This window comes from Stenella coeruleoalba (genome assembly GCF_951394435.1).
Source record: "Stenella coeruleoalba genome assembly, chromosome: 13".
In the NCBI taxonomy this organism is placed as follows: domain Eukaryota; kingdom Metazoa; phylum Chordata; class Mammalia; order Artiodactyla; family Delphinidae; genus Stenella; species Stenella coeruleoalba.
The window spans coordinates 32,132,489-32,155,974 of NC_137159.1; the positions used below are offsets into that span (position 1 = coordinate 32,132,489).

Genomic DNA, 23,486 nt, shown 5'->3' on the forward strand with positions numbered 1-23,486 from the left:
AGGCATTCTTTGCTACCTAATAAATATTTCATGGGTATTTGAAAGGAAAGTTTATTCTCTGTGGGATATAGGGTTCAAAATATATTTATTAAGTCAATCCCATTAATTATTATTCATATCCTCTATATCCTTTGAACACAAGTATTCAGAGAGATGTCTTTTCAGATTCTACTGAGAAAATAATTTGGTTTTCATCTTCAGCATTCAAAATAAATGTGCTATTTTAATACATTTCCTAGATATAAAAGCACTCTTGCATTCCTAGAATAAGTTTTTACTCTTTTACTGTACTTTTAGTTTTGTTTTAATGATATTTGATTTCAGATTTAAAGTTTTTATTCAAATTTGGTCTGAAGTTTTATACGTGTTATCTTTGGTAGATATTGATATCAGATATATGCTAGCTTCTTAAAATAAATTGGGAAACTTCATCTTTTCTATTTTCTGGAGAGTTGAACTTTATTGAAATTTTCTTTTCCTTGAAGATGTGATAGGACTTGCCATGAAACCAACTTGGTCCAAAGCCAAAGGACCTACCCCCAAGGGCAAATCAGTCCCTCTTGAGTGTCGAGATTCTACTGGGGAGGTTGGGAGGAGGGGAAAAATCTCAAAGACTGAACATTTCACCTAAAGGAATTTTTAAAAATCACCACATTGGGGCTTCCCTGGTGGAGCAGTGGTTGAGAGTCCGCCTGCCGATGCAGGGGACACGGGTTCGTGCCCCGGTCCGGGAAGATCCCACATGCCGCGGAGCGGCTGGGCCCGTAAGCCATGGCCGCTGAGTCTGCGCGTCCGGCGCCTGTGCTCCGCAACAGGAGAGGCCACAACAGTGACAGGTCCGCGTAACGCAAAAAAAAAATTTTTAAAAAATCACATTGGACTCTTATCATCACTTTGGTTCAAAATTTAAGGATTTGCAGCCCTCCTACTACCCAGTAGGTAGGCTTGGGAGGAAGAGGAGGAGTTTGGGAGTTCGATATAGTAAATGACAGTTTTGGGGGGATATATATGAATGTAATATGAGAATTTTTTTTCTATCCTGCTTTAAAAAATTTACTTTCACTTTCGAGAATCCATTAAGTTTTATTCTATTTTATTATTATTATTTTTTTTTGGCGGTACGCGGGCCTCTCACCGTTGTGGCTTCTCCCGTTGCGAAGCATAGGCTCCGGATGCGCAGGCTCAGGGGGCCATGGCTCCCGGGCCTAGCCGCTCCGTGGCATGTGGGAATCTTCCCGGATCGGGGCATGAACCCGTGTCCCCTGTATCGGCAGGCGGACTCTCAACCACTGCGCCACCAGGGAAGCCCCACTCTGTAAGTTTTATATTTTGCTGTATAACCTCATTGATAACAGTATTGTGACTTATTAACTTTTCTGGGACCATTACTTCTGTTTCTGGTACACCATGTCTTTTTCATATCCTTTATTTCTAATACGTTGTCCATTTTGATATCAATATTTTCAAGTGACATTTTTCAATAAGGTTATGTGGGTGGTATATATTTTGAATTTTTATGTCTTAGGAAACCTAGTTATGGAATTTAAATATCACATTTCACTCAAGACTTTACTGAGGTTTTTTGAGCATTTAATGTTGTAGACTAAAAAAAAAAAAAGTCTAATGCCACTCTGAGTTTTGGTTTTTTATTTTGTGGGAGATGGAATGCCTATTATTTTCCTCTTTGGAAGAATGTAGACATTTCTGTGTACTCTTATATTTTAAATTTTTATTTAAGACTGTGTACATTTGGATCCTTTAAACATATTAATTAGGCTGAGTATTTGGTTAAGTCCTCTAGATCTGAAGACTTCACTCTTTCTTCAGCTCAGGAAAATGAACTTTTATTATTGCATCTCTTATGTTCTCTTTTCCTAGAATTTATATTTATATATATGTTCCTAGCCTTTGTATTACTTATCTGTTGTCTCATAATTTTAATCTCTGTATTCTTTCTGCTGGAGTTCTGGACAAAGTTTCTTAAACTGTCTTCTGATGAGCTGAATTTACTTCTGCAATATTCAGTGTGGTGGTCATTGTTTCCAATGAACTTGAATATTCAGAAACAGCATATTTTCTCTCCAAAAGTTTCTTATTTTCAGCTGTTCCTTTCTCATGACAGACTGCTCTTATTTGTTGATGTAATATCTCAAAATTTACTGAAAATACTAACGAGACATATATTTGTTTAAATGGCTTTGATGGTCGTCGCAGCTTCTTTTATATAATCACTATTCTATTTTAAAGCTTTTTTTAAGCCTTGATTCACTCATTGGGTAATTTCTTGAAGAAAATTATCCCTACTCCCCTTTTTAGAAGAATCCATATGTATTTGAAAACGTCTTTCTATTTTCTTCACATGTAAGTGACATATTGACAGGTGTCACACTTTAGGTCATAACTTTATCCATCAAAGTTCTGCACCATTTAATGTTGCAGAACCTTTGTAGGTAACCTGTTTCTTCTCCCATTCATAAAATTCTTCTTTTGTGTTTGAAATTAAAAATTTTCACCAGGAAATGTTTAAGTATTCATCTCTTTTAATTAATTTTGATTATTACTTGATAAGCCTATTCAGTCTACATTTTCAGGCTTTTGTTTTTTAATCAGGAAAGTTCTCTTCAATCAAATCTCTGAATGTTTCTTCTGGACTATATTTTAGCAACCCAAATTATCTGATATATTGGATATCTATTTTTATTTTTTTATTTTTTAAAATTAATTAATGTATTTATTATTTGCGGTACGCGGGCCTCTCACTGTTGTGGCCTCTCCCACTGCGGAGCACAGGCTCCGGACGCGCAGGCTCAGCGGCCATGGCTCACGGGCCCAGCCGCTCTGCGGCACGTGGGATCTTCCCGGACCGGGGCGCGAACCCGTGTCCCCTGCATCGGCAGGCGGACTCTCAACCACTGCGCCACCAGGGAAGCCCTGGATATCTATTTTTGTCATTCATTATTTATCATCTTCTCTCTCATCACTTTTGTATAACTCATTTCCTATTCAAAGTATGAGGATTTCTCAAACACGCCTTCATCCTTTATTTTCTTCATTGTCAGTTCTGCTCTTTACTGCTTCTGAGGTGACTTTATAACTACACTTTCCCGTCTATTTTATATATCTTTAACTGTTCTAGATCCCTTTTCTTCTCTTTTCATATTTTATCACCTGTTTCACAAATTTATTATTTAACTTCACCAAAATCATAACACATATGGTAGTAAAACTGACCTCTTTTGCTGTTGAAAATTCTTTCCATAAACATGTTCTTCTACCTCAGGAATTTTGTTTTCACCACTTATTTTCAGTTGATAAAATCTTGTAGGCCCTATTTTCATCTTTCAATATGGGAAGGTGTAACTGGGTCTCCTATCTGCTTCCCCAATACTACATGTGTGTGTATATATATATGTATATACGGCATTGTCTTCGCACTTATAAACTTCTCTAAGAACTTAATCTGGGGGAAGGGAGTTGATCTTAAAGGCTAAAGTAAGCTTACGTTATTGTTTCATCAATTAGGGGAGAGCAGGGAATGGAATAACTCCTCATCACTTCTCACAAAGGAACCTAATCCTTGCAAGGTTTGTGGGTTTGTTTTGGACACGGTTACGCCAATTCCAGCTTGCCATATGTCGGGTTTTTTGGCCTGGTGTCTACTCCACACTGTGCTCATTCCTGATCCCTGCTGCATCCACATAATCAAAGACAGAACTCTGCCATTTCCCTGGAAGCTCAGATCTACGGGGAGGATTCAGCAATGCTGGACAGAATCACTGTCACGAAGATGCCTGGTGTTCACGCACTCTCTCTTTAGTGGCTTGGTTTCCCCTTCGACTGTCCAGCACAGCTGCCTCTGTGTGATGCCGATGCACAAGGGCAGCAGGGCTCTACGGAGATGCCTCTCCTCCCCCTTATGTCCCACTCTTGACTTCAAACTCACTTCCAGATTGGGGATTGTTCTTGGGGTTCCTCCATAATATTCTTCTACATTCTTCTTTTTTAGCTTGGCAACAGAGTTGAAAGTAGACCCCAGCTGACCTCCTTCAAACTCAACCCATCTGCTTGGTTTCTAGTGTAATTTCTTACAAGTGTATTGCATGTCAGTGTTGCTGTCCTCAGTGGTTGGACCTGATGCAGGCTTACCCCAGATGCCTCCTTAAGACTTTCTCTTTTGGGAGATGGGGCGGTTTTAGATGATGTTGGTAGAGGCAGTGAGAAGCTAACTGTCCATGCCCAGCTTCTTTCTCAGAAGTCATCAACAAACTTTCTTTCCTTTCTCATCTCAGAGTAAGCCCTGCAGCTCATTAAATCTTAATGTCTGCATTTATGGTGCCCTGAAACAGCACTTCCAAAAGTCACCAGTGCCTTTATTTCTGCTAAAGCATAGGCCCTTTCTCAGTTCTTTCTTGCTGGGTGTATTTGTAGTACGCATAAATACAACAGAGAATATGTATTGATTCAGCAAAATGGTTTTTAATGCCTGGTAGGTCCTTTAGGATCGATAAAGATTAGTAATTACACCACGACATGTATTGAGTACTTACTAAGCAGCAGGCATTGGGCTGAGCACTTTACATTCATTGCCATTTAATAATAATAGCTAGCACTTAATGAGCCCTTCTTACGTGTGCATAGGACTCAGCTCTGAGAACAACAACCCTATGTGATAATACTATTAGCTCCCTTGTCACAGGTGAGGAAACTGAGTTCACAAAGAGATTAAGTGACTTGCTTAAGGACACATAGCTAGTAAGTGGTAGGGTTGGGATTCAAATTCTAACCCTAGAGTCTATGCTCTTAGTCTAAACATTACTCTCCTACGACTCTTTCCTGGTGTTTAAACCTGTGCTCTTAACACATGAGCAACACTGCCTCCCCATGGACGGGTCAGGAAAGACACAATTCCAATTCATAGCGTTAAATGTTTCGTTAGGGAGAAGTACTGGAGAAGTTCCACAAACTGTTATGGAAATTTGGGAGTGGGGAATGCCAGGGACAGCTTAAAATCGGGGTACCTGAATGGAATCAGGAGTCCCCAACTGGTTGCCCATTTTAATGGGATAAGGTGTACAAGGGTATTCACCCATTTGGCTTTCAACCCTCTCCTCTTGTTCCTTTGATAGTGTCTTTTATGACAGTTAATAATCAGGATGACCATATAATTTAAAATCCAAACTGAAACACTTTCAAGAGTAAACTAGGAAGCCACTAATAATTACATTGGGGGACTTCCCTTGTGGTCCAGTGGTAAAGAATACACCTTCCAATGCAGGGGACTGGGTTCAATCCCTGGTCAGGGAACTAAGATCCCACATGCCATGGAGCAACTAAGCCTGTGCGCCACAACTACAGAGCTCGTGGGCCACAAATAGAGAGTCCGCGTGCCACAAACTACAGAGACCATGCGCCCTGGGGCCTGCATGCCACAACTGGAGAGAAGCCTACGCGCCACAACGAAAGATCCCACATGCCTCAACGAAGATCCCGTGTGCCGCAACTAAGACCCGATGTAGCCAAAAATAAATAAATAAAAAATAAATCTTAAAAAATAATAATTATATTGGGACAAGCACAATCCAGGAATGTACTGGGTCATTCATTTATTTATGGTTAGATTATGGCTGTCCAACGGTATCTTGTATTTCCTTTTACCTTATATTGCTTATTATTGTGACTGGCGTATAGTTACAGTTAGGATAATTCATTTTTCTCTTCTTTGTTATATAATTTCCATAAACCTGGTATTTGCATTATCTTTTATGTAAGGAATGATGACTATACTTCTGAACATAATCTTTTGCCAAAAGGTATTGGGAAGGCCCTGTTCTAGGTGGTTCCTACAGGAATGAACTGTATATGGTTGGGCAGCAGGGTTTGAGGAAAAGAAGATAAGGCCCTTGAATGAGACCTCAGAGGACACACACTTAAGGGTTTTCTTCTCCATCTTTTGATAATGGACCTCTCTGCTGCTTATCATGTGATATGCGTTGTTATGGGGTTGAGGGATCCTGAACAAGGAATGGATTTTGAATAAAGATGAGATGTAAAGAGATGACCGTTCTCAATATTTTGTACCACAGGGAGCCCACAGCTAGTGAGGGGAGGGGACCAAGTGCCGGTCACCATCTCAAAGGATAAGAGGGCATCACCCATATAAAGATGGAAATGGTGTTAAAGGGCATTACAGCTAAAGGCAAGAAAGAGCATGGGTTAGTTCAGGGAACTGCACAGCACGTTTTGCTGGACATTGCAAGGGTGTGGGGTGTGGTAGGAGATGAAGCTAAGGGAAACATAGTGGCCGGAACAATAGGCTCTTGGATACCTCGCTAAGGAGTATAAATTTTATACTGAAAGAACTTTGGAAGTGTTTAGAGGTTGAAGGGTTGGGGGAGATGATGTCAAGATTAAAATCTGTGTTCTAAAAAGATCAATTTGGTACCAGTGTCGAGAGTATAGGGTAGGGGGAAAGGTAAAAAAAAAGGAGGTAAAGAGACCAATGTAGAGAACATTTCAGCGAACTGGGTAGCAAATGGCCTGAACTAAGGTAATGGCAGAGATGTGGGAGCAGATATTGTCAGGCCTTAGAGTATAAGAAAGACTCTCAGATCTTTGACTTATGTGGCTGGATTTATGGTGATGCTGTTTACCAAGACTAGGAATAGAGATGGATTTTAGGGGAAAAACATCTAGTTGGTCACCCTCCACTGAAATTCTCTCTCTCCTTGCCCCAGTGGTAAGAGTTCTTTGCTGTTTCTCCTCCGACTGTCTGGTAACTTCTCTCGGCTCTGGTTAGTGGAGTTTCTTCTTTGGCCCAGACATTCCTGTTGGCAATTCCTCTAGATTGGACCCTGGCCATTTTCTTCATTAAACTCCACCTCTTCTTGACATTTTTAAATCCTGATGTTATCTTGATATTATCTCCATATTATTTATTATCCCTCCATATTTTCAACTACCACCCTTGGGCTAACAACACTCCAGTCTTTATTTTCAGTTCCCAGGGTATAAATCCAACTGCCTACTCGACACCTTCACCCAAATGTCCCACATGTTCAGACTCAATTCGTCCACACCAAACTCCTTTTTCCTTCTGAAACCTACTCCTTCCCCTCGCAACTCTTTCCTCTCCCATTCACTCACAGCCAACGGTTCATCAAGTCCTGAGGCTCCACCCTACAAAGGTACTCAATTTCTTTTGTTCTTTTATCCCCAATCCTCTGACATAATCTCATAACCTACTGCTGATATGAAAAAACCCACTCTTTCCAGATTCTTTTCCTGTCCCTCTCTCTGTCATGTTTACTTCACAAAGAGGATGTGTCACTTTGCTTTCTTGTATGGCCCCTTTGTCATCATTTTTTTTTTTTTTTACTTTGTCACCTGTCAAAATCCTGCTCAACATTCAAGGTCTGGATCCAAAGTTACCTTCTCTAGGAAGTCTCCTAAGCCTCTCTTATCTCAACCGAAATTCATTATTTCACCAAGTCTGTTTTCCTAGCCCTTTGCTTCTTCTACTAGACTGTGAAATCCTTGAGAGCCAGGGACATGTCATAGGCATTTTGTAATAAAATAAATTTAGCAAAGTTTGATAAATACTGAATTGAATTGATGTATTCCTTACCCTAGCCAGGCAGTCCTGCTTATAACCTAAGGAGGTGTCTTTTGTTAGAGGACAACATCCTTTTTCCCTAGGGGTAGTTACCACCATTACCACCACCACCACCACCACACCATCAATACCACCACCATCACCATCAGCACTACCATCATAGTCATCACTGCCACCATCACCACCACCATCAATATCACCACCTTCACCATCACCATCACCACTACCATCACACCATCAATACCACTACCATCACCATCAGCTCTACTATCATAGTCATCACCACCACCATCAATAACACCATCACCACCACCACCACCATCACCACTACTAGCACACCATCAATACCACCACCATCACCATCAGCTCTACTATCGTAGTCATCACTGCCACCATCAATAACACCATCACCATCACCATCACCGCTACCATCACCACCACCACTACGGTCACCACCAGAACCACCATCATCATCATCATCTTGGGCACTCACATACCAAATGCTTCATTAAAGCTTTTAATCTAATATTATTTAATCTTTAGGACACTTCTGCAAGGCAGAAATTTTAATGCCTGTTTTATTAATGAGAAGACTGAGGTTCGGAAAGGCTAAATAATTTGCTCAAGGTTGTACAGCTTGGTGAAGGGTTGAGTTGGTATCTGAAGCCAGAGATGCCTGATTCCAAAGTCAGCTCTCTTACCCCCTGTGCTTGAGCTCAGTTCATTCCCATGAGGCACTGGGTCACATTTCATGCCAGGAGTCTTGAAAGAAAGGAAACAAAGGACTGTCCTAGCAAACACCATGGCCTTCATGTGTTTGCACGCACGGTAGGACCTGCCAACAAAAGAGGGCAAAGCATGGCCTATCTGTGACCTTGGCTCTTCCTCTCCATATCAGGTTGGGCTTCCCCTACCACCATCTAAAATAAGAACTCTGCTTGGCATCCAGTTCTCAGGCATCTACTGCCTCAGCTACACCCTCATGAGAGAGGAACAAGGCCATCATTATGGGACAGCTTTTCTTGTCTTCCTGTTCACTTTCATGATTTATTGTGGGAGGGACAGACGCACATCACCATCACCTGGGAAGCTTTTCCAAAATATACACGCCTGCCCCAGGCCCCTGAGGATCTGATCTGGCCCCTGGTTGAGAGCCACTGGTTTAGCACATTCATTTCCAAGGTCCGCAGTTCTCACTGGCCCTCTTATCATTGAAGACTCCCTCGTTCTTCCTCCAGACAAATGTTCTTCCTGCTCAGATGTAGTCCTACCATGCTTGGAATTGGCTTCGCTGGCATGCCTTGATCTACTCTGCTTTCTTTCAGTCAAGGGTTCTCAACCAGGATGGTACCATCTCACAGGAAGGCATTTAGAGATAAATGTAGAGGCTTTTGTTTCTTGGATATCACAACAACTAGGAAGACTAGTGGCATTTACAAAAGAAGGATCAGAAATGCTAAGCATCCTACAGTCCCTCACGGTGAAAAACTGTCCCACTGAAAATGGCAATTGACACCCCTACTGAGAAAGGCGTTTGGCTGGAACCCAGATACTCTTGATTCAAGGTCTGAATTAGCCTCTGCAATGAACAGCATCCTCTCGGCCTGGCTGCCGCTGTCTTCCAGGGGCTGCTCTCCCCTCACCGTCTTTCAAATTCCCTCACAGTCCACAAACTACGGGCAAAGGGATTCTTAGCTTTCAAATATATTTGTGTAATACTTAGCTATCAAGGAAGCATGTCTCATCTTCATTTCTGTTTCCATTTAATCTAATTTAATCCCCTGCCCACGGCACTGAATGTTTCATCTAAAGAATGGGAGCAATGGGAAAGGGAGGAAAAAAGCAAGGGGCCATCGCTGCCTCATGGGTGCATTTGAGCTGTCATGTCTGATCATAATTCCAGGTTGATGAATCCATCTAAAACATGGCTCAACACTGACTCTGTACCAGAAGTCTTACCTCTTTATCCTCTCCCAGGGACTACTCCTTTCTTGCTTACTCAGGCAAAAGCAGTGTGTAATTAAAGGTTTGTACTAGAGGCTTAATGCCCACCCATATCTGGCTTTCCTCTCCTTTTAGATACACAGGAGGATGACTTTTTTTTTTTAATTAATTAATTTATTTTTGGCTGTGTTGGGTCTTCGTTGCCGCACACGGGCTTTCTCTAGTTGCGGTGAGCGGGGGCTACTCTTCGTTGCGGTGCGCGGGCTTCTCATCGCGGTGGCTTCTCTCGTTGCGGAGCACGGGCTCTAGGCAGGCGGGCTTCAGTAGTTGTGGCTCGTGGGCTCTAGAGCGCAGGCTCATTAGTTGTGGCACATGGACTTAGTTGCTCTGCGGCATGTGGGATATTGCTGGACCAGGGATTGAACCAGTGTCCCCTGCATTGGCAGGCGGACTCTTTACCACTGCGCCACCAGGGAAGTCCCAGGATGATGTTTTTTCACCCTCTTTAGGGTGAAGCCACGTGACCAGTTCTGACTGATGGCTTGTGAGTGGAAGGATACATGTCATTGCACAACTCTGCAGAGTTGAATTTCCCTTTTCCATCAGATCCAATCTGAACAAGCTATTAATTTACTGGCAGTGCTCCAGCTGGAGACTCTCCAGCGTTTCCTTCCTTTGCAGCTGTGATGGTGGAAGCTGGTGTTAAGGAATCTCTACCAGCCTAGCCCTCAGATAACTACCCTGAGCAGAGCCCCTGTTGACCCTCACCAGACGTGGAGCAGAGGCAGAGATTACAAAGGTTTATACCTTTGTCGTTTTGTGTCACTGACAGTTGCGGGATTGTTTGTTACCACGGCATAACCTAACCTACCCTGATTGATTCAACGTTCTCTTACATGTTTAGATTCTTTTCATCTTGCGCATAGATCATGAGTCAGAGAGGCCTGGGTTTGAAGCTGAGTTCACCACTTACACTGACATTGGCTAACCTCGTTAAACCTGTTTCCTCATGTGTCAAACGGTGATCATGACTGTGCTGGCCTTACGTGGTTGCGAAGGAGATAACTAACTGGGATCATACAGGCAAAGTGCTTATGCAGTGCATGGCAAGGGCTCAGAAAACCTTATTATTTCTTCTCCTTATTGATCTAAAATTGACTTTACCTGCCCCCCTGTCCCAAATCCTCACTGGAGCCTTTAGCTTCGACTGCCTGGAGTCCTTCTAATGTCTTTCTACGTAAAAAGCAAATAGTCTGGGACGGCTTCCTGCTTCTCTTCCATTCCTTACAGCACCCAGAATAGGACACTGTTTGCAATAGGCATTGTCATCTATACTTTTAATGGAGCACACACTTGTGACCGGAATTGAGAACATATTTACGCCAAATGAATGAAAGACTCAGCTCTTCCAAATGGAAGAAATCTAGTTACTATTTTCAGTACAAACCTGGCATGTCTGGGAAACATGTTAGGAAATATCCAAGTACCCACTTTGTCTTTTGTTGCCCAGTAATCACTGGGAGAGGTGAAATCTAGGCTCTTGGCCACACATCAAAAATTAGACACACGTTCTAAATTAGCATAAAGCAAATCTTATTTGCACTTATGTGACAGCCAAGTCTCGCTAAGGGGTGGCAGAGTTTGTTCCTGGACCACTGGGAGTCCTTCAGCATTGAAGATAGTGGCAGGTTATTTTAGGACAGGTGCCTTCCTCCAGCACTCCAGGATTCTGTTCTCAGCTTAACACTTACCAGGTCTCCACAGCTAAGGAAACTAGAATTACTTGGCTGACTCAGACAGAAACACAAAACAAAAAAAAAGAGTTTTGTCTTATTTATTTTTATTTTGAACCATAAGCCAAACCTTCCAATTTGCAGGCAGTTCTACTAACTATTACCTGACCTGATAAGTCCTCTCCAAATCTGGAACTTAGTCGGAGGAACACTGAAAATCAGCCACAGAGTTCATCTCAATACAAAAAAAAAAAAAAAAAAAGACATTCCTGGCTCCTGAAAAACTTTTTTTCCCTGTTGCCTCTTAGAATTATTATTGTAGCATTTTCAAGGTACCTTCTAATGGACTCTGTTTTCCTTACTGAGAGTCAAGTTTGCATTTTTGTTACTGGAAGACTTCTTCCAAAGCATTTCTGAAAAAAGCTACGTCTTTGTGTTTTAACACATCTACAGAGATGAATTTCCCTTTTCCGTCAGACTCAATTTGAACAAATTATTAATTCATTGGATCTTTCAGTGCATTATAATCAGATGTCCTCAGAGTCCTATCCATCAGTTAAGCCCCAGACCTCTGAAGCATCTCTGTGGGCTGCATAGGGTCGGAGTCCCTGATACTTTCAATCAACTACAGCCGATTTAACAGCAGAGCAGTAGCTCCTCAATTAAGTAACCTTGACCGCCTAATATACCATCATTTCCTGAAACTCTGATGCAGGGGGTTTTAATTCCTGGAATCTACCCAGGAGTATTGCCATGTGTTTCTCATTATGACCCAACTGCCCAGGGCAGTGATGAGTGGAAAGAGCTGGGCTGAGAGTCAGCGGCAGACATCGTCCCAGCTCTGTCATTATCTAATCCTAGGTCCTTCCGCAGGTCACTTAATCCGGTGGGTTGACAAAGACTAAACAGTTTTCTCATCTGTGAATTAGAGACAGTAGCACTTGCCCTAGCGACCAAGCAAGGTTGTCTTTGGGACATTTGTGAGATGGCGTAAGTGCTGGGAGACTTTAGTTTCGACTCTAAAGATTTCTTTTGAAAGTTAATATTTGGGAACCCAGAAGGTGGTGAGGTTCCCAGTCTAACGTTATAAAAATCTGTTTAATGACCATGTCCCTGGAGTATAACACATAGGAATGGCCCTACAGATCATCACCACACGTGACCATCCAATTGTGGATCTGGGTGAATGGCAAGACAGGGTCCCCTTGTATGGGGAAAAGAGAAGGAGAAAATTGGTCTTGAACAAAAAGGAAGTCATGGAGGAAGGAGCTGGGGGGTCTAATGGGGAAGCAACACACGGTGAGCCTGTAGAGGGCCTCTGCAGATGGAAGGATTTATTGGTTGACAGGCTGTGGCTTTGGGAAGTCCTAGAAATCAACTCTTCAGGGCTTACTGCCATCCTCCAGCACACCATCTCCTCCACTCCTGCCCCATCCCACCATGCTATTTTTGAAGTCTGTAGGGCACACATGAATACAGCCAGCACTTCCCCAGACTCACGATGGAGAATCCACTTTTTCCATTTAGGTGACTAATAGCTCTCCATAAAACAGACCGATGTGTGATACATAAATATCTAGTGTAATAACAGAAGAGCCTTGCAAGACGGGAAAGGTACATTCATGTCTGGAGGTTGGTCAACTGGGTGCATTAATCTTAGAGGACCCCCTGGAAGACTTAGGAAGGCCAGCTGCTCCTTGACTGTTTTCCTCTGCACAGAGCCCTTCTAAATCTGACTTTTCAAATCCCTGATTGAATTCCCAGCAGTCTACTTTTCCTGACTGTAACCAGAAAAGCATGCTCGAATGAACATGAAATTCCATCATATAAAGCCTTGTGAAGCCCAGTCCGCCAGCCCCGTCGCCAAAGCCACTAATAATGCCCTATTGTGTTGCTGTGGTAGTCTAGGTTATCATTATGAAGTCTTTGCTTCTGGTTGAGAAAACATGACGTTCCATTAAATGTATAATCTGGGTTTCTTCCAGGCCAGAGACACATCCTGCTTAAAGCTGAAATAAGCTGAGATTTAATGTCACAGAAAAGAAGAGAACCATTCGCTGGGAAAAAAGGGAGTTGAGGGGTTGGGAGAAGAATGGTGAATTCAGTGCCTTCTGAGCCGTTGGTTTCAGCCTGTAGACAGTGTGTTGACGGCCAGAGGATCTTAGAAGCCCAAGGAAAAAAACGCATCAGAATTCTTTCCCTTTGCACGCTGCGACTGTTGGGTGCTGGACAGCACTGTTTGGGGAGATTCCTTCTAGGACGGAAGACCATGTCTTTAGGGACCAGCCAGGGGACTGTTTGCTATCACTGCCTTTTGGTCCATCCCCCAGCTCTGGGCTCCACAATCCCATAAATTAGCCTGACTCGAGATGGCAAGCTGGAGGTACACACGCTTATCACACCAAGCTCTAGCAAGTTTCTCATTCAGCACAAAAATGTCCCTCTCTTCAAGCAATAGGACAACCAAAGGAAGTCAGAGGAGTCCACCTCCAGGTAAAGGTAGGTACTTGTAAAGGTCTCCCCACCATTTTTCTCCTGGAACATTTTTGGGTCCCCAACATATTGCCAAGGATCCTATGGTGCCTTTAGAAATGTACTCCAGGATTAAACATGAAAGAGGCAGCATCCTCTATCATCATGAGGGGCTTGGAGCTCAGCAGGCTGGTTAGACAGCCTCCTCACACTTGAAGTGAGTTTTTAAAAACTCAGGACAGGACTTCCCTGGTGGTGCAGTGGTTAAGAACCCACCTGCCAATGCAGGGGACATGGGTTCGAGCCCTGGTCCAGGAAGATCCCACATGCCGCGGAGCAACTAAGCCCGTGCGCCACAACTACTGAGCCCGCGCTCTAGAGCCCTGAGAGTCACAACTACTGAAGCCCATGTGCCACAACTACTGAAGCCCGTGCACCTAGAAGCCAACGCTCCGCAACAAGAGAAGCCTCCGCAATGAGAAGCCTGCCCACCGCAACCAAGAGTAGCCTCTGCTCTCAGCGACTAGAGAAAACCCGCATGCAGCAGCAAAGACCCAATGCAGCCAAAAATTAAATAAATGAATAAATAAATAGATTTTAAAAACTCAGGATAACTTATTTTGGTTGAATATAAAAGTAATATATGTTCTTTGCAGAAAAATGTGAAGATTCAGAAAAGTGTAAAAAAAGAATTTAAAAATCCTACTTTCTACAGACAAATACTATTACATATTGGGTAAATAGAGACATATACATGTGCGTGTTTATATTTTTAGAAAGGCAGAATCACAGTGTATAATGTCTGGTAACTGTATTTTCACCTAAGAGTATATTATGAGCATTAAGTATTTCTCCTAAAAATATCTTACAGGGCTTCCCTGGTGGCGCAGTGGTCGAGAGTCTGCTTGCCGATGCAGGGGACGTGGGTTCCTGCCCCGGTCCGGGAAGATCCCACATGCCGCGGAGCGGCTGGGCCCGTGAGCCATGGCCGCTGAGCCTGCACGTCCGGAGCCTGTGCTCCGCAACGGGAGAGGCCACAACAGTGGGAGGCCCGTGTACCGCCAAAAAAAATAATAATAATAAATAAATAATAAAAATATCTTACAAGCATGCATAACATGTGTACTCAATATCATGTGTGTATCATGTCTTATTAAATCCGCTGTTGTTAGACATTTAGGTAATTTTCAGCTTTATCATCACAAACAGCACTGCCATGCACATACGCATGGGCACCTCTTTCTGACTATCTTGGATTTTTCCTCTGATACAGGTTGCCAAATTATCTTCTTGTCTGTGCTATCCAATACAGTAGCCACATGTGGCTATTTAAATTTAAATTAATTAAACTTAAATAAAATAGAAAGTTCCTTTCTTCTGTCCCACTAGGAACAATTCAGGCGTCAATAGCCACATAGGACTAGTGGCTACCATACTGGAAAGCACAGATGGAGAACATTCCATCAACACAGAAAGTTCTACTGGACAGCACAAGTCTAGAAAGACCAAACAAATTTATATTTTCGTCAGTAAGATATGACAGTGGCTCTCCCTCCCACAAGTTGGACAATACTGAATATTATAATTCTTTAAAAATCTCTGCCAACTTAATAAAAATTACATCTTGTTTGATTTTTCCATTTACTTGATTACTAGGGAAGTTGAACTTTTTTGTTTATTGACTTTCATTTTTTTGTGTGAGTTATTTATATAGTAAGCCTGTTTTCTATTGGGATGATCTTTTTAAAACTGCTTATTATATATTAAGGTTACTCTACAGAGGTGAATTTATGTTGCAAAAGTTTTTGTAACTTGTTATCTTTTATTTATGGCATTTTTCGTTTATAGACATGTAAGATTTTAATATATTTAAATCTTTTTGTAGTTTTCTTTATTGTTTCTACTCTGTTTTTAAAGCTCTAAATCTAAGATTACAGTAATACTCATCTACATTTTCTTCTAATTCTTTCAACACTTCCTTTTTAAAATGAAATGTTTAACATTTAAATTTTCAAACCTCTTGGAATTTATTTTTGTGTGTGGGGTAAAGTATAAATCTAACCTTTTTCTTTTCCCATGTTACCAACCATTTGTTCAAAAACCATTTTTAAAAATAATGAATTCGTTCTCCACTGATTTGAACTTCCACTAAATGGAAGTACATGTCCTTGGATCTATTTCTAGATTTTCTATTATGTATACCTATTCTTTGGCCTTTACCATCCTGTTCTTTAATTAATTTGCCTCACAATACATTTTAATATTTGGAGGTATAAGTATTTCTTCATTATTCTTTTCCCAAAATGTTTTAGCTCTTATTACCTGTTTTTTTTTCCCTCTAAGATAAACCTAGAATCATTTTGCTAAATTCCTCTCACCACCAAAATAAGTTTTTTCAGAACTCTGATTTTAAAGTTTAATTCATTTTATAAATTAATTTGGAAAGAGTTGATATCTCTACAGTGTGGAGTTATTCCATTCAGAGACATGGTGATTCTGTCCTTTTTTTCAAATCTGCCTCTATGTTCTTCTGAACTGGCTTTCTTTTCTTTTTCTTTTTTCTTTTTCTTTTTTTTTAAAAGAACAATGATAGGCATCACTGACTGTTTTCAGACACAGTCTCTGAATCTGTGAGCTGGTGCTCCCAGGCTCTAGAAGTAACAAAAGACATTCCATTTCTTAGCATGGAAGTATATTTTCAGTATCCACCTTCTCATAAATCTCCAAGAAAGAGATCTCCCTTTTCATCCAAAGAATCTGGAGTTCAAAACAGCCTTTACGGAAAAATTCAAACTCCAGGGGCAACTGCAAAGCACATTTGGTGTCTAGCTGGCCAGCTTATTTTGCAGGACTCTTTTTCCAACTCGCAAATACTTTCCAGTCTGTGAAATTAATCTCCCCACCACTGTAACAGCAAGCGCCCGTCCTGGCAGTGGGGAGCACACCAGTGTTAGCACGGATCTCCTCTGAGGGGCTTTTTATTGTTAAAGCTGCTTTTTAGTAGATAGCATGAAACTTCCTTGAATGACTGTGGCTTGGCAAATCTAAGGGCGATTGGTCAGAGTTCAGCTCTCCCTTGAGCAGTCCTGAAGCCTCATCCATTTTCGCAAGGAAACCAGGGCTCCTCCACCACCCTGGTAGCCCACGAGTCAAATCGCCAAGAACTTGAATTCGCCTACATCAGGGTTTCTCAAGCCGAGAGGGAGGAGGAATATACCCGCAGGGGACTTTTGGCAACTTCTAGAGACATTTTTGCTTGTCACCGTGGAGAGACGGTGGAGGCAGCGCGGGATGGGGGGCAGGGGTGCAGGGGAGATTCTGGAGGGGGGTAGTACCGGCATCTAGTGGGCAGAGGCCAGGGATGCTCAACACCCTGCAAGGCACAGAACGTCCCCACGACAAAGAACTCCCCAGCCTCAAACTCAATGGTGCCGGGGTGGAGAAATCCGCCTTGTATTTTCACTAACTTCCCAGTCAGCCTACATTCTATCATTAGGAACAAAGATAAAGCAATATGTAGGACAGTTTTTAAACAAGAGACGATTGACTTTTAAAAGCCCACGCCTCTTACTTTACACGTGCCTGAAAGTTCTGCCTCTCGTAAGCAAGCTTTTCTCACCAAGGTTTCTAAAGCAAATGGAAAGGGTTCACGGAAACGTAGTAGGTCAACAGTATCCTTACACTGCCATCCTCAGACTCACGCGCCTCGGTCAAGAGAAAGCAAGGCAGGAAAGAATCTGTCCCGAGAACAAGCAGCGACGCCTGCCCCGCCGGCTCGGGCAGCGGCGAGGGAGGGGGAGGCGCGCCCCGTCCACAAAGGCGCAGCGCTGGGGGCACCGCCGCCTCCCGCGGCCCCTCTTGGTCCCTGGAGATGCGTGCCTGTCCCAAAGCCACACTGCCAAGGAGCCTAGCCCGGGAAGAAAGCATCACCAGCTTAAACTAGGGTGGAAAACTCAGGGCACTTACTTGTCCAAAATGAAGTACAGGTCAAATCCCCCGTAGCAGGCTGGACCCCCTTCCTCCCTGCGTCCCCCTTGCCCGGCGCAGATGAGCACAAAAGTGGCCAAAGAGAGACACTTGAAGCCAATGCCCAGGGCTTTCTGCTCCACGGTGGCCATGACCTGCAGCCCAGGGAGAGGGTAGGGTCCTCTCCTTCCCACGCTCCTCGAACTCGCCAGGACCCTCAAGGGCGCGCCATCCGAGGGGCTCTCCTCTCGGGCCTTTTATTCCCCCTCGCTCTCCCGAAACTCCCCGGAAGCAATTGTCTGGAGGAGTTCAAGGTTTTCCTTCTGGTTTCCGCTAAGATTCTGTTTCTAGGTTTCAGGTTTCAAGAATCCCAACGCTGTAGTCCGCTTTTTTAAAGGGGTTGTTTTTGACTCGGGCCGGCAGGCCGCTCCGGAGGCAGCGCTGAGGTTTTGCAATTGAAGCAGTTCCGTGCTGATGGTTCTTTGTCCCAGATTTTAAATATTATGGGGTGGGTTTTCAAATTGTTCTTGATTGGGGGAGTGCTTTGCCTTTTCTCCCTCCTCTCTACCCACCCCCCTTTCTTATTTTGATGCGGGAAGAAAGTTCAAAGGGTGCCACCTTGTGGCCAAGGACGGCAAAGCACTCTTCCGCGTTCAAGAGAGCGTGGGTGTGCCCGTTTTCTTATTCCTTCCGTTTTCTCACGCATCTTCCCTTTCATTCTGCATTACCTCTTCCCCATTTCTACTTCTTTCTCACTCGCTAGCCTTTTTATCCTTGCCCTTTCCTTTCCTGTCCTACGTCCGCTAATAAGGTCACTGTAAACGTTTGATGAGAACTTACTCCGAGCACTATGGCTCCGACCCCAGGCTGGGACCTTTGCAAACAAGACACTGGGCAAATGAGCAGAGAAGAACGGGCCTTTGTGATCTGAATCATCCAAGTGACCTTACCATACACTTAGCGCAGATCATAAAAGAGACTGTTGGGATGCGGTCATGTGGCTGAAAGCAAAAACAGTCCGACACAGAAGGCTGTTCCTGCCTGGAACAGCTGAGTATGCTCTAGCGATTGTCTTCATCTCCAGAGTTTAGAGATTCTGTGATAAGTTCTTTTCAGCCTGTGAACTTTGACTTTTTTTCACCCAATCTTTGATTTCGGACAGAGGAAGTAAACAGCTTACAAGAGGGTGAACCTTCCAAGAGGTTTGGGACTGGCAGGGAAGCCCTGTGCGAGCGTTTCTGCAGTGAGGGATCCTCCTTAGAGTGGGCTCTGGGCCCCCGTTCCCAGCCAGAACTCAGTTTTAGCTTCATACGTCTTCCATTCTGGGAATCCTCAATACACACTCTTGCTCCATTTTTCAGGATTCTTTCTCCAGACACTCATCTTCCCCTCTGCTTGAGAGTCTCTAAGTTTTGGAGATTCATAATGCATTGCACCAGCTTGCCTTCCAAATGATCCCTAATATTCCTCATCTCCTGGTATTCACACCTCCCCTCCCACACTGAATGAGACTGATCTGTGTGTAATTAATAAGATACTGCGGAAATGATGGTGTGCGACTTCTGAGACTAGGTCATAAAAGATACTGGCATTTATCTTTTTGAATCAGAATTTTCTCCAGATGTATGCTCAGGAGTGGGATTGCTGGATCATATGGTAACTTTATTTTTAGTTTTTTAAGGAACCTCCATACTGTTCTCCATAGTGGCTACACCAATTTACATTCCCATCAACAGTGTAGGAGGGTTTCCTTTTCTCCACACCCTCTCCAGCATTTATTATATGTAAGCTTTTTAATCATGGCCATTCTGACCAGTGTGAGGTGATACCTCATTGTAGGTTTGATTTGCATTTCTTTAATAGTTAGTGATGTTGAGCATTTTTTTCATGTGCCTGTTGGCCAGCTGTATGTCTTCTTTGGAGAAATGTCTATTTAGGTCTTCTGCCTGTTTTTTGATTGGGTTGTTTGTTTTTCTGATATTGAGCTGTATGACCCCAATGTTCATAACAGCACTGTTTACAATAGCCAAGACATGGAAGCAACCTCAAAGTCCATCGACAGTTGAATGGATAAAGAAGATGTGTACAATGGACTATCACTGAGCCATAAAAAATAATGAAATAATGTCATTTGCAGCAACATGGATAGACTTAGAGATTATCATACTAAATGAGGTAAGTCAGAGAAAGACAAATATCATATGTGGAATCTAAAATATATATGTGGAATTTAAAAAAATACAAATGAACTTATTTACAAAACAGAAACAGACTCACAGACATAGAAAACAAAATTATGGGTACCAAAGGAGAAAGTGTGTTTCAGGGGGGGGATAAATTAGGAGTTTGTGATTAACATATACACACTACTATATACAAAATAGGTAAACAACAAGGTCCTATTATAGCACAGGGAACTATATTCAATATCTTGTAATAAGCTATAATGGGAAAGAATCTGAGAAAGAATAGATAGATGATAGATAGATAGATAGATATGAATGACTTTGCTGTAAACCTAAAACAATTACAACACTATAAATCAACTATATTTCAATAAAGAAAAGAAAGATATTGTAGTTTCCTCCTTGCTCTCTTGGACCACTTTCTCTGGGGAGCCCAATGCCATGTCATGAGGTTGCTCAAGCAGCCCTATGGAGGAGCCCGTGTAGTAGGAAACTGAGATCCCCTGCTGAAAGCCAGCATCAATCTGCCCGCCATGTGAGTGGCCCTTCTTGGAGGTGGATCCTCCAGCCCCAGTCAAGCCTTCAGATGACAGCAGTCCTGGTTAACATCTTGACTGCAACCATATGAGAAACTCCAAGCCAGAACCACTCAGCCAAGTCAATCCCAGATTCCTGTTCCACAGAAATTATGAGAGAATGAATGTGTATTTGTGTTTTAAGCCTCTAATTTTGAGGGTAGCTTGTTATGCAATAATAGTCAACTAATAAATGCCCATTACCATGTTAAAATTTTCAGGCTATCTTTAGGTGAGAAAAATGTCTAACCATATTTCCCAGGCTTACTTGACCAGGAAACTGTTCTTTTTAAAAAAATACCTACTAATAACTACTCTCAGAAAAAAATAATTTGGGGGAGATTAAAATATTCTAACTTGTCCAAGTCTTCTTTTCTCATACCCTTTCCCTCCCAAAGGATTGAAAACCCATCCTGGTCTCACTGCAGCTCTATGAAAATGAAGGTGAGGAAAATCTGTAGAAATTAAGTGGGTAGATGAAAGCAGAAAATCCAGGGGAAACTGATTAGGAGAGGAAAGGAATACAAGGTAGAAAAACATAACGAAGGGACTTCCCTGGCAGTCCAGTGGTTGGGACTTCGCCTTCCAGTGCAGGGGATGTTGGTTTGATCCCTGGTCAGGGAGCTAAGATCCCATTTGCCTCGTGGCCAAAAAAACAAAACATAAAACAGAGGCAATATTGTAACAAAATCAATAAAGACTTTAAAAATGGTCCACATCAAAAAAATCTTTAAAAAAAAGGAAAGAAAAACATAATGGAGAGAACATTTGTGGGTGACAGGATTGGCAAAGAATAGGAAAGGGCTTGAACTGGAAAGGGATTTGGGGGAAGTTTATGAATGTCTTCTCTCATCCTCATGCTCTAGGGACCTCTTTGGTCCTTTCGAGTTTGGTTGACAGGGTAATGTATTTAGACGTTTATAGTTTAGAAAGTTAGTCTGGCAGGGGATCAGAAGAGTCCTGATAGAACTCTTCAAAGTTACAGACACCATTATTAAAGATAGGTGAGGGAATTCTCAGGGAGGAAGGAAATTCAGTATGAAACAAAGTTATGGAAAAGGGGAGAGAGTGGAAGCTTCTCCCCTGGGACAAAGATGATGCTTTAGAAGACAGAAAGGTAGTTAGAGGGATTCAGATGCTTGAATGACCAAGTTGTCTCTGCCTTTCTTTCAATATTCTAGATACAGGTCTGTTAATACATGTTGACCATTTCTAGATCTTAAAAGTGACTCTACCCTTCTCTCTCACTCTCTCTCTAGCCCAGAGAAATCCATTCCAGGTGCACCTTCCAATTAGAGGGTTTTGTGCCAGCCTCACTCACTATGGAGAGATGTCCTCCAAATATGCCCATGAAGTGAACTTGATATTGAGCTGTGGAGATATGATTATTCTCAGAGAATGTTGAAGTAGAACAAAGGTGTCCAGAGTCTATAACAGGATAAATGAAGTGCCTGGTATGATACCACTATGGTGGCTCAGCAGGTCCACAAGAGGAGACATGTTCAGGTTCTTCAAATTGGCAATATTTTCCTTTGGTTGTGAGGATGTAACAGACTTATAATTAGTGCATGTAGGGAAATGGAGAGGTGGATCAGTCACTTGAGGTTGGAGGAGAACTTGGGAAGAGTATCCAATGGGTTCCTGTTAGCATGTCCCAGATTAAATTCACAGCTCACAGATGTTCAAGTATCAATATTCCTTTATGCAAAGGTTATCATCATCTCGAGGGAATGCTCAGTGCTCTGATTGGACTGAGGTTGTCCAGGATTCTAATCTCTTCCAAGGACTCCTGTTTCCTGGAGGAGATTGACTGGCCTTCCCAAGTTCCCTAGAGAAAGCCATATGGGGTTTGGAAGGAATTCCTCTGCCTCTCAAACTCAAGTCAGTGGAAGAACACTATAAATGATGCCTGGGCTGTGGATAGACATTTCTGGGGTTGAAGAAACACAAGGGCAAATTAACCATGCACGTGGATGTGCCTGAGTGATAATCTGGAAGTCAAGCAGAGAAGAGCTTCTTGAATGAAGAAGCATCAACAGTGCTGCATTCTGTGGAAGTTGAGACCATAAGCCCTGAGAAAACCCCACTGACTTGACACGTGTCATCTTGTCAACAAGGAGCATGCCGGTGGAGCAGTGCATGGGGACATTAGACTGCACTGGGTTGCTAGGAAGGGGAAACTTCTATTTCAAGAAGAGAGAGGGATAGGGGGTTAACTTGTGAATGTTCGCATGTTTTATGACACAAAGAAGGATCCTAAGATATTTAAGAATACTAAGAATTTTAAGTTCGCTGCCTTCCAAAAAATTGGAGAGTTTGCCTTACTACACTGACCATCTTAAGGCTTTAGCCCCGCACTCTAATCACTTTTCTACTGAATTTGCCAGTCTTCGTTCTTTGAGACAGAAATTGTTAAATATGACCTTCCTGTCTACCAGCCTCCAGTGACTCACTCTCCCTTATTTGTCCCCCACTCTCCAACACATTTGACTGAGCCCCTTTTGTCAAGCTCTCGAAAACAAAGTTTGCTATCCTGACCACATTGCCATCTAATCTTCTAAGAATCCCACTGGGCACCAAAGGACCATTTGTCCAGTTTCCTGGCAAAGATTTTGGAAGATGTTCCAGATAACAGAGACTACTCAAGAAAATTTGGCCAATTTTTTCTTTAGCAAAATTTGTCCACAATATGGACAGATCTGACACTCTCGACCAAATTTTGTGTCAATCAAATAGGTTCAATGTTTGCTGAGGTCTGGGAGGTCCCACTGGTCCTTGGGCCTTGTTGACACCCCATAGCCTTCTAAGGCAAAACATCCTTCAGTAAAAATTAGTCTCTTTTAACTGTTATGAGATTTCCTTCATGCCTGTCCTCCATGGGATCACCATCTGCAAAAAGTCAAGAGAGCCTTCCCAGAAGCAATTTACTGTTCAGGATAACAACATTTCTAAAGACTCTAAATCAGCTGAATGATGGCTTTTGGTTGTAAGAAAAGAA

The 23,486-nt window shown here is 42.6% G+C and overlaps 1 protein-coding gene across 1 annotated transcript in view; it reads right to left on the reverse strand.

The window, feature by feature from the left end:
• ANTXR1 (ANTXR cell adhesion molecule 1) overlaps positions 1-18,203 on the reverse strand; it is a 246,169-nt gene extending 227,966 nt beyond the window's left edge. Inside the window, exon 1 of the mRNA XM_079940437.1 lies at positions 17,728-18,203. Within this exon, the coding sequence (XP_079796563.1) occupies positions 17,728-17,879 (152 nt within the window). The 5' untranslated portion in view covers positions 17,880-18,203. The remainder of the gene's footprint in view (positions 1-17,727) is intronic.
• Between the last annotated feature and the right edge of the window lie 5,283 nt (positions 18,204-23,486).